Source organism: Argiope bruennichi, chromosome 2, assembly GCF_947563725.1.
Source record: "Argiope bruennichi chromosome 2, qqArgBrue1.1, whole genome shotgun sequence".
In the NCBI taxonomy this organism is placed as follows: Eukaryota; Metazoa; Arthropoda; class Arachnida; order Araneae; family Araneidae; genus Argiope; species Argiope bruennichi.
In genome coordinates this window covers 29,842,965-29,855,061 of record NC_079152.1, presented here as the reverse complement: position 1 = coordinate 29,855,061, position 12,097 = coordinate 29,842,965, and the positions used below count along the sequence as shown (strand labels likewise).

The 12,097-nt window shown below is 29.7% G+C and overlaps 1 protein-coding gene across 3 annotated transcripts in view; it reads right to left on the bottom strand.

The window, feature by feature from the left end:
- Window positions 1–4,420: 4,420 nt before the first annotated feature.
- Window positions 4,421–12,097, bottom strand: part of LOC129991685 (diacylglycerol lipase-beta-like) — a 160,989-nt gene continuing 153,312 nt past the window's right edge. For all 3 annotated transcript variants that reach the window (XM_056098251.1, XM_056098253.1, XM_056098252.1), the window contains exons 13-14: window positions 11,080–11,239; window positions 4,421–9,119 (exon numbers count right to left, since the gene is read on the bottom strand). In XM_056098251.1, the coding sequence (XP_055954226.1) occupies window positions 9,114–9,119; window positions 11,080–11,239 (166 nt within the window). In that variant the 3' untranslated portion in view covers window positions 4,421–9,113. The remainder of the gene's footprint in view (window positions 9,120–11,079; window positions 11,240–12,097) is intronic.

Below are 12,097 nucleotides of genomic sequence, written 5' to 3'. Positions count from 1 at the left end.
AAAAACGTCATAAATTAAAATTTTTTGTTCGAATTTAATATAATAAACTTCAGTAGTTTTTTTTGCAGTTCCTGAAAGACAGAATAAGTAATTTATTCATTTAGAAATATTTTATAGTTGTTTTAATGCTTCACAACAGGGAAAAAAAATTGGAAAATTTCTTGTTATTTATCTGTTGAAACTTATTTTTTTTAGTTCATGAACTTAAATTCTTAAGCTAGCAGCAACATTTTGAGTAAAACGTTTGATAAACGTGTAAAACAAAAGATTTTGGGTTTATACCCCCCCCCCCTTTTTTTTAGCTAAAAAAGCCCTTGTTTCTAATTTTTTTAAAAATATATCATTTAACTAGTGTATTTTGGTTTCATAGATGTTTTTTAATTTTCTTTAAGCTAGAAAATTCAAAAATATGACTATTTTAGAAAGTTTTTCAAAGAACTTTATTCCGAATGTAGTCACGTTTTCTTAAGCCAGTTCTTGATAAACAGAACCAGATATGGGTCATGTGTCACTGAGTCTAACTCAACAAACAATCTGCCTCCGAGCTGTTTTCATAATGAAGGGACAGAAACAAATGTCTGCTGATAAACAAAGTTTCACGTGTCTCGCCAGAGAAAGTTATGTCGCAGTGAAATCATTAACCTCAATCCAAAGACATCAGAATACCGCATAGATAAGAAACATGTTTGTCCGGCGATTAAGAGGAAAAACATTCAAGGACGAGCACGGTGACCAATACCGAATGGTGATTCTTTTACAGCTCATTTTATAAATTAATAAATATCGTATATTCCTTAGTATCGTATCTTCTCAACTTGACGACCACCACACCCAAATATTTCTTTGCAATCCATAACCATTATGAAATGTAAAGAAATATGATTGACATTTCCTCTTCAAAAATCTTTTTTTGTATGTTGGAAACGGTATCGAAAGATACTTACTAAAAAGCCACTCACCCTCATATTTATTCATTCTTTTTCTTTTCAATATCATTCAGCTAAGATAGTCTCATAAACAGAATAAGATGCTCTTTATTCACCGATTCTCGTTTCAAAAATTATTTTTTTTATTACAGCCAGGAGCATTGATCGTAACGATAAACTTTATAAGCAAAATTTAATAGTTATGGCTTTTAAGACATAAATAGGATAAAAAATGTGAATGGTAACTTAACGCAGTCTATCTGAAGTAACATAGTAAATGGTAACTGGTCTATTTTGATCTGATATATTCATGATCTTTTCGCCCCTAATAATTGAAAATGGCTAACTAATAACCAACTAACGATCTTTAAATATTTCACTATATGATGATTAAGGAACTGAATCTAATACACTATTAGAAGCAGCTATTTTGTTTTTAGTAATGCAGTTTTTACAACACGCATTGAATTACACATTTTGTGAATTGAAACATATTTATGAAAGTTGAGTTGAGTTGGTTTTTGATGGCACGAAAGCCATGTTTGGCTCAGCTGCGCCACATTCTTCGAAATTTGTATCAATTATAATAAAATCAAAATATGGAATGTTTACAAAATACAAATATCTAAAAGCGTAACAATGATGTAAGGTATGGTACTGTTAATGGTTATATATAATTATAAAAACCAATATTTCTAATAAACCAACATGCGGGAGATTTTGGAAAGCAATTCGTCAATTCAGGGCGAGATTTCTGAAAACATACAAGACGCTGGATAGAAAACCGTGGACATTCCACAAGAATGTGTAAAACAGACATAAAACTATTACACATTGAGCAAAATGGTGTTGTGTCCCCCATCAACAAATGTCGGTGATATATTTATGAAAGATTACAAAATAGCGACTGGCTAGTTAAATCCCTAATCATTTCTTTTTACATGCATAAAATTATAAACAAATGCATTTTTTACTCAACATTAAAATAAAACCAATGTAGTACACTATTAGGGCTTTGGGCATCAGATCAGTTAGCCCATTCGATAAAATGGTCCTGCAGATCTTCTAGGAACTTTCACGCAAAGAAACAACTACTTTCTTATGCTGCTTAAAATATTGGTCTCAATTACTTGTTAACTACCAAGAACAACTTTTAAATCTCAGAAACCATCACGATGATCAATCCTAAAATATTTATCATTGGGTACAATACAGATGCAGCGGCCAAACAGGCGATAAATGTCTTTTTGTTTCGCCAGCTGGCGACAAGCATCACTCACACCTATGGAGGTGAACTTTGCTCTCTAATAAAAACCAGTGACTCACTTCCTGGCTTCGCCGGCTTGCTCCGAAATTCTGCCTGGCGCTGGTCGATGGATATACGTCCAATGTATCATGATCTATATTTGTTTTTTTAATTTGTAATTAAAATTTATTATTGTTATTCTACATGGCTGGCAGTCTTTCGTTAATTAGTAATGTTTTAATACTTTAAATTAAAGTAAATTTGGCAATGCGTGTTAAGCCACGCACCAAACAGTTAACAAACATCTAAATCTGTTAACTGTTCTAACCCTAACTTTCTAGCCTACAGATATCAAGCGATACACATGAAGCCTCAAATTTCTCTTCATTCCGGTAGTTTTAAGCAATACATTCTCCATCGCATCATATTCTGATAACAAATCTACATTTTTAGAAAATGAAAGATGGAAAGAATGAAGCAATGAGCAGAAATTGTATATATCTAAAAATAATGCATAACTCGATCTATTTTGAAAAGAAAACGCATTTTCTTCTCGCCCTTTGATTCACCTTTTTATATCTGAAGTTCTTCTGGACTGCAGAATTCTATCGGAACTCTTACATGAGTACCATTTTCACCATCGTATTCTGTTGAAACTCCAAGATTTCCCCTGAAGCATTCCATCAACGCCCGTCTTGTATAGTGATGCCATCTGGTAGTAATGTTAACATAATCTAATTAATCATTGGTGCATGCGCAGGTATGGCCTTTAATTTAATTACATTTTCTTATTATTTCTTGATTGGGAAGAATGCCGATTATATTATATATAATTTAATATTATCTTCTCAAACGATATTTAAGATTCTTTTACCTGAACAGATATGCGTCAAAGAAATCCCTATACATTTTTTTTTTTTCAATAAAGCGTTGAGGGAAAAACTTCCCATACTTCTTTTTCCCTTTCGTCCAAATTTGAATGGACGCAATTTTATTGGTCATTCCCGTGTTGTAAATCATGCCCTCCCATTAAAAAAAAAAAAAAAGAATTTTAGTTAATTCTAAAATTGTTTTTTTGTCGACTTGATTATGAAAATTTGTTATATATATATAATTTTGAAGCAGTTTCATGACCGAAGAGAGGGAAGACACTTTGAATTTTTAACTTCGCTTTTATTCTATCCCAGGAGGCGTCATTTAAGTACAGGAAGTTCGAACAACCCGGCACAAAAGAAGAGACACGTGAGAGAAAATATTTTCCCCAATGTTTAAATACTAGGAGATTCTGATAGGGATTTCTTTACACGTGTCGATTTAGGCAAGAGAAATTCAGATATCTGTTTAAAGAATTTGCTTGGCTGGACAATTTTTTATTCCTTCGCTAGGAGTGTGGGAGCCGCTGACTTAAGCACTTTTACAGAGCTTCTGTTGAATTAATTAAATAGGAAAAGTGGAATGGGATCAGAAAGTAAAAGAATATTTTAGAAAGAAATTTGTATGGGCTAAATTAAGAAAATTACGAAATTAATTAAATTTAAATTAGATTTAAAAATATCATTACATACATATATAGCAAGGTCAAATATAATTCTTAAAATAAAATCTCAAATATATATATATATATATATATATATATATAAAAAAAATCTTTTTCCTTATACAGAGCTCTTTTAAGCTCGAGGCCCCGGGCAATTGGCAGATGACAGTTTCGACACTGCAAGAAATATAGAAATTTCATAAAAGGCCATTTTTAAAAAATTAAGATTCTATTCATTTGTGGTGGTAACTTCATAAGCCAGATAACAACCTTCGGATAGGAGTGTACACTTTTGTCTAGTGGCTTTGTTACTCGGCTATGAACCCTAACGTTGCGAGTTCGAACCTCCAAACTTGCACATTGGTGACCCTGGTTCTGAACAAGCACATCCTTCGTTCAGCTGTCGGGTCTCCATCTACTCACACACGCCCGCCATAACGCTTGGCGCGATAACAACGTTCGTCGCTCGCCATAACTGGCGCGATAAACTCCACCGACTTACTGGTGGAGGAGTATTGTGGTGGTAACTTCATAAGCCAGATAACAACCTCCGAAAAGGAGTGTACACTTTTTTTGTCTAGTGTCTTTGTTACTCGGCTATGAACACTAACATTGCGAGTTCGAACATCGCACACATTTCGTGTTTGGGCCTAAATTTTCGATATCAAAGCTTACTGGAAAATATAAAATCTTATAAAGAGCATTAAAGACTTTTTTTTTAAAAAAAAGCAAATTTTATTGCATAAAAAAAGTTACATTTACAACAATATATAATAAAATACAACTAAGTAACGTTTAGGCTTTCTTTCCATCATCTTTTAATGAAATAAACAGTACAGAAATCTCTAACAAAAGCATTCTGTCGCCTTGACCAGGAGAACAACTCGTATTCATTCACAATAAGTTAAGTGTTACAAAACGGTTTGATCTTCTTCGTTATCACAGTACCGTCCTCGCATCGAATTCTAACATAAAACCTTGTTCAATACATACATCTTAATAAAATGTATTCAATAACCATAAAAACTATCACATACAAAAACAAAATATAATGTACAAAACTGGCAAGGACATAATAAATAAATTTTTCATCATATAACATTTTCCATACATAAAAAAGATTCGAATCAGTGCCATTTTAAACAAAATTGAGCGTCCTGATCATGAGGAAATGCCCCATAAGAAATGTAACTAGGAGTTTGAGCGCCTATGGCTAAGCGAAAAGAGATATCCAATAAAAATTAAAATAATGTCACCAGGGCATCAATTTTTCAATAAATGCAAAGCAATTTTGCAAAAATAAAAAATCATTATTAAAGTAAATCAGTACTATACATCGAAATACGGAAAAAATTAAATCAGTATTTAGGTGTCCTAAAATCAGTGGTACGTTTGAGCTACAGTCCAATTAGCCCACTCGGCCCTGGGTAAAATAATTTTATAGATTGATTATACTAGATAATAAAAATTTACACAGAAAAAAAATCATAACAAATAATTATTGCATATAAATAAAACTTTTTAATTTTTACAGGAATATTTTTAAAATAAGTACAAAAATATAAATTAAAAATTAAAATCTCTTTGACGGTGTATAAAATATATAAAAAAGGATCAAAATCGGCACCATTGGTCTTTTAAAATAATGAAAAATAAAGAAACAATAAAAAAAATGTACTCAGAAAATAAAATTATTTAACACTTTGATTTTCTGTCGGAAATTATAGCATATTTTATCACTTTTATTACAAAACAAATTGACACATTTAGTGTCATTTAATGTAGTTATACAAAATATGATATGGAGATAATTTTTCTTTAACATCAATATTTCATTTTGGAAATTTTTTTTTGCTGGAACCAAAAGCAATATGAATAGTTTTAAAAGCTTCAGTGGCAAATAAACCTTATGCAAAATATTTTTACTGTAGCTGATACAAAGAACAAACGAGGATATATATAATAATAATAATAAAACATTTTTAATTACAAAAATATATAAGAAATTAGTACACACTGAGGTAATCTCGGAATGCAACTTTCAAAATAAAGTTTTCACAATTAAAAAGGTCGTGTTGCATTTTCAGTTAAGTACGGTTTAATAAATCATATTAAACTTCATTAATAATCATTTTATAAATAATCTCTAAAATTCAAAGTTTTATGGTATGCCTATTTTTTTAAAAAATAATTTAGAAAAAATGTATAAATAGTAAAGCACCGTTTAAACGTCTTTCTAGGACATAAACAGATATACAAATGAAATTTCAATAAACAACTTAGATTATTACAAATTGAATGCTTTTAATACAAATTCGTTTTAAAGAGATAATTTCCAGGTTTATTACTATAATTAGTGTATTATTACATAATAATATCAGTAATTCCGAATTATTACATAGTAATATAACAAATTCGAGAATAGCGCCATTATCATCACTCACAGCAATCCGCTAAAGTGACCTTGAATTGATCTTCGAATTAACTGTAGCCATTTCTCATAAGATCTTCTATCTTGCGCCCTCCCTTTGGAAACGGCAGGGATATAAATATTCCTCTAATTAGCAAAGGGGTAATGATGATAAATGGAGAAAATTTATGAATTTTAGATAAAACGATATATAACCAAAGCTCCTGATCATATAAACGAAGTACTTAATTTTATAAAGATTGGGATTATATTGGAATTGTGATGAAATAATGTATAAATGATGCTTTACTGTTTTTATATTTTTAAATGATTGAAACAAATAAAAGTACTTTCCTTAAGATTCGAAGAAATATTGGATATTTGGTGATTTGAAATTCAAGTACCCAAAGACAGAATATAATATGGAGGAAGGAAAAAACAATAGTATTTCGGGCGGGTTCTTTCTAGAAAATGGTAAAACGAATGACACTAAAAAAGTGTATTAAGTAGAACATTACTTTTGTATTTTAGCATTCTATTTTTCTAGAAATTATAAAATTGACATTTCAGCGTTAACAGAGATTTTTAATATCGATTGTACTCGATCTGATTACAATTAAAGCATATCAACAGTACGAATCATTATTTATGAAATAATCGATTAAAGTTAAATATTAAAAAGAAAGCAAAATGTCCAGAAATATGCCAAATCTTGATGATATGTATTTTAGAGAAAAAGTTTGCTTAGTTCTAAAATTCATGTAATTTCATACTATAAAAATCTTTCTCATTTTAATTTGTATTCTTTCATATAATTAAAATGTGGATATTCATTTATATTTTACTCGCGCCTCGAAATTAATTTGCAATACAATAATAATTGAAATATTTTATGAGGAGGATTAATTTATATTGATGTTAGGATATTTACTGATTTTTCCCTAGAGTTCATTAGTTAAACTTTTCTGAACCATTCATCTTTTCATATTTCATTGAAAAAAGCACTGTCAAGCTTTTCGTTGACCAATATCTGACTTCTGGTTTTTCTCTGCGGAATTCCAAACACTGATATTTATTGAGATATTTTTTTTTTAAATAGGAACATTAAAAAAAATGTCTAAAAGTTAAAAAAAAATGTGAATATTTTTAAAGTTTTAAATCACAAAATTGTTCGAATAAGTATATAATTTTTCTTGAATCTTAGAGAAAGTCTACATAAAAGAAAAATTTCATCCATAAATTAAGAAAATAACATCCATCCATAGAAAATTTCATCCATAAAAACAAGAAATAGAAGGAATAATTTTATTTCTCGTGGCTGAAAATGGAATGTTTGATCATCTAGAGATATAATGAAGTACAAGAAAATTAAGTACAATCACAGAAATTAAAAAAAAAAAAAAAAATCACAGCGAAGAACAAATTTTGTGAAATCTGCATTAGCTAGCCGCAGAATGTTTAGAGAATTTCGATTTTATCTAAATTCGTAAATATTATATTAAAGTGAATTCAGTAATGATTACAAACAATTTGCATTTTGATCAGTTATATACTTTATATTAAAGTAGTCTGTATTTAGAAGAAATAAAACTTTCAGAAAAATTTTGATTTTCAAAAGCCTTAACTATACTTATAAAAAAATAATCATGTAGTGTCATATTCAAAACTTTTTTTTGTTTATTTAATAACTCAAATACACGCCAATGTGCCTTTTATTCCCATTAGTCAGAGTTACAGCACTAAGTATTGTCGCCAAATGTGTCAATATGGATAAAAATTTCTATACCGAAATAGATCACAGTTTGGCGATTGGGAGAATTTGAAGAGAGACATTTTATTCCCACGTTAATATCTGGTGATATTTGTTGATGGGATGATTGAAAAAATACTTGAAATTCTCAGGAATATTACTTCATTAATACTTTCAGAGTAAATTATCTAAATTTAAAAATTCATTCGTTACCTATAAAATATTCTCTATTCAATAATTATAAATTATTGCCTTTGAAAATATATTAATCTCTTCACAAATGTCCAATGCATATCAAAGCTGTAAACAGCTATAAAGAGAAAGTTCAAAAATTCTTATTACTGCTTCTAATTAAGCTCAGAATTATCATCACTTTCAACCAATTTTCCCTCCCTTTTTTCACTCTCATATAGTAAAGATTTATCACATTTCAATAAAACAATAATAAATAATAATATAAATTTGAATTATTACTTTAAAATGCTTTTGTTTGATTATATAAAAGAAAACACGAAAAAATGTCATGGCATTACTTCACAACTAATTTCTTAAAGTAATAATTCCTTAATATATATCCTTAGTTTAACGTCTACAAAATATCAATATGCATATACAGTACACTTACATTTATAACTGACGAAAATTTTTTTCATTTCATATGAAATGGTTTTAATTACAATAAAATTTTTGCACATATTAACATGTCAATAATGAGTAAAATCATAACTCTAAATAATAAAATGATTCATTTAAATTTGATTTTAAATCTTAAATATATTGTTTGATATTATATATCCATCAACTTTAAAAGTCGCAGCCACTTCTTTTCTGCTTTCACTGAATAATAGTAAAGATAGTTTTCTTATTTATTTCATTTGGTCCATTCTTATCCTTGAAATTTCTTTTCAAAACCAATTATGTGTGAAATTGATATGTTTTGTTGAACCTTTTATATGTTAGTCAGTACAGAAGGTCGCTTTCATTGGCAACAGTTCTATATACAAGGAATATTAAGTTCACAACCATACGAATTGGCAAGAAACACGAAGTTTCTTAAGAGATTAACGGATTAAAATTATTGGATATAACATATCCGATAGTTACTGTAGAATTGTTCACAACACGAACCAAAATCACAGATACAACAAAATACACAAATGAAGTACACTACTTCCACCTATGGCATGGTCTCCATTAGATATGAAGTACTTTCCTTTTTTGTCCATTGTTGAACATTTATCTTCTCACACCTATAAACATAAATTTTAGAAATTAATTTAGCAGTTTTTATTGTGGTATATTTTGTTAAATTATAAATAACATTTCTCCCAAATTATGAAGTGCATTTTTAAAATTTATTTTCAAAAATTAAGGGGGAAAAAAGCAACATTTCCAAACAAATCCTTCGATGTTTGGTCCAGAATCTTTGCTCTCTTATATAATTTGAATAAAGTCTATTTAAACGTATTTTATATTGTTCATTTGCAATATTCATTGATGATATCAAAGTATTAAAATAACACCACGAATTATTAGTTGACCAAGGCTATAAATATGTGAGCCTTCCTGGTTTGATGGCATTATAAAAAAAAAAGGCAAAATACTCTAAGATCCAAATCGCTCCAAAACAGCTTCTAGATTTAAGATTATATTTGAATTATTATACCAAAGAAATCATCTCCAAATTCTAAAGGTGTTGGTAATGAGGTTTAGTGATACAAGAGCCAGTTTTGGCTAAACTATATCCAACTTAAGATTAAAATATTTGGAATTGTGGAGCATTAAAAATAACTGCATCAAATGATATTTTTAAAAAATGTGACGCCGGAAAACCGAATTCCACTCGAGAGGAAAAGTGAAAAATAATAAATAAATAAAAATTATTAAAAATTATATATAACAGCCAATGGTATTTAAAAACTGGCTCGTGGAATATACGGAAACAAGAGAACTGAATATATGACGGAAAAAAAAAGCATAAAAAGACCAAATAGATGTAGTGGTCCCAAAATCATTCCAAACGTTAAAGGAGGAATTTAGAAGAGAGGTACTTATGCAGTAACATGATAGATGGATTAACAGTCACAATAAGCTCTGTTTATACAGCTTAGTTTTGTAGTAACTAAGCCATTGATTACTGGCTGTGGGGCAATAATTAAAAAAAACTGTACTTGCATTGATTATTGAAATGTGGGCACCCAAATTCTCAAATAGGAGTAATAAACTCTCAAATTTAGTTGCTAGTTAATATGTCAAACTTAAGCTCCACAAATCGGTTATCAATTACGAGGCCAGCCTTGGATGACACAGAGATATTTGAAAGTAATATTAGCTAGCTGGAATGGTTTTCAGTTAATTTGCAGAGCTGATTTTTATATTTCTTATTATATTTCATATTTTAAAATTTGAAATGAATAATAATAATAATAATAAACACACACACACACAGAGGCTAAAAATTTATTTTGACATATTTTTATATATATATATATATATATATATATATATATATTTAATAAACTCAGATTTTTTTTTTCATAGTTTTACTTTTAGTGTAATCTGTCCCAAAATGTTTTTGTCTTTTTCTACTTTTTTTGAGATAATAAAATTGAATCGAAATAAAAAAAAGATTGATCTAGAAAATTTCTTTAACTAAGATACTAGTTTGACTGCAAGAGGAAAATAAAACCTACTGTAAGCATTAGTTTTTTCCTAGAATTTTTTAGAAATATTTCTTTTAAGATTTTAAACATTTTGAATTAAAGAAAAAATTTTTTTATTTGTAACAGTTTTCAGCTTTCTATGTTGTAGTATTAACAGTTTATGGTAGTGTACTTGATTCTATAAGTTTTGCTGTTAAACCTTACAATAGATTGCACCCTACCGCAAGACTAAATATTATTAAAAACTTAAGAGTCAAATAAAGGATCGGAACCCAATTGGGAGTAATCGATCCAATCGACTAAAGGCCAGTTCTGATCAGTAGCAAACTTCCTTGATTGAAATGTAAGGCTTCTTTTCGAAGGGGGTGGGGTGCTCCAGAAATTATATATTCAAAAACTCAATAAATATGTTTGAAAAAAATTTTATTCATATCTTTTGAAGAATTCCAATCAGTTCTTGCAATATTACCACAATTCCAACAAAAACAAAACCCAGATGATAATTTCTTAATTTCAACCAAAATAAGAAAAAGAAACAAAGTCTCACCTTGCTTAATGGCTTAGGCATAGAGGATGCACTCAGCGTTGGAGTTTTACCCAACTGGTTCAAACTGGCCTGGAGGTACTGAGGGAAATGATCCAGAATGGATTTCGGACGAAAAGAAAGAGGCTTATAGTCATCAGCCCTTCTAATCTTTAAACGATACCTGCCAATAATAAAAAAAATAATAATGATATTTCAATAGTTCAAATAGTTAAAATGCAAGTATAATTCAAAAGGGGAAAAAATCAGTTTAAGTAAAAGAAACTTGCAGAAATCAGCGACTAAACGATATTGTCATAAAAATGAGAAAATTATCTAATAATACCTTAGTTAATAAAATAATAGCTTAACACGGGTAAATGACAACTTGAGCATAGTATTGCTTTTCGACTCATCTTAACATATTAAATTTCAAAAGATAAAATACTACATATTTTTTCCAGTATTTCTCCTCGAAACCTTTAGCTAACTGTTCATTTTCAAATTACCACACCCACCGAGCTTATGCTCTTGCGTCAGGAGGCGTCTATTCAGTCAAAAGAAAAGGGGGGGGGTGTAAAGACGAAAGGAGAATATTTTTAGATTTAAAAATAGGTGAATTCGGATTATTCATAGTAAGTAAGTAAGTAATTCAAGTAAGAAGCTTAATAAATGCTCAGCTTACTGCGTACCATCCCTTAGCGAAGTTTAGTTTAGTTTAGTTTAGTTATATTAGCGTCTTTTTTAAAGCACTACTAGAACTATGTTGGGACGGACCTAGTAATTTTGAACTAAAGTTCAGATGACGAGGACGACACTGAGCTGACATCATCTCCAAAATTCTACACCACACCAGTTGAAGGACATTTCGGCCTGACGGATTTAACATGCACCAGACCCACTTACACAACGGTTCTTCGGTGAAACCGGATTTCGAACCTGAAAACTTTCGGTTTCGAAGCCGAGACTTTACCACCAGGTCACTGCGACCTCACACCCCCTTAGCGAACTACAATCGTTGAAAAGTGCTAGTCTTAATATT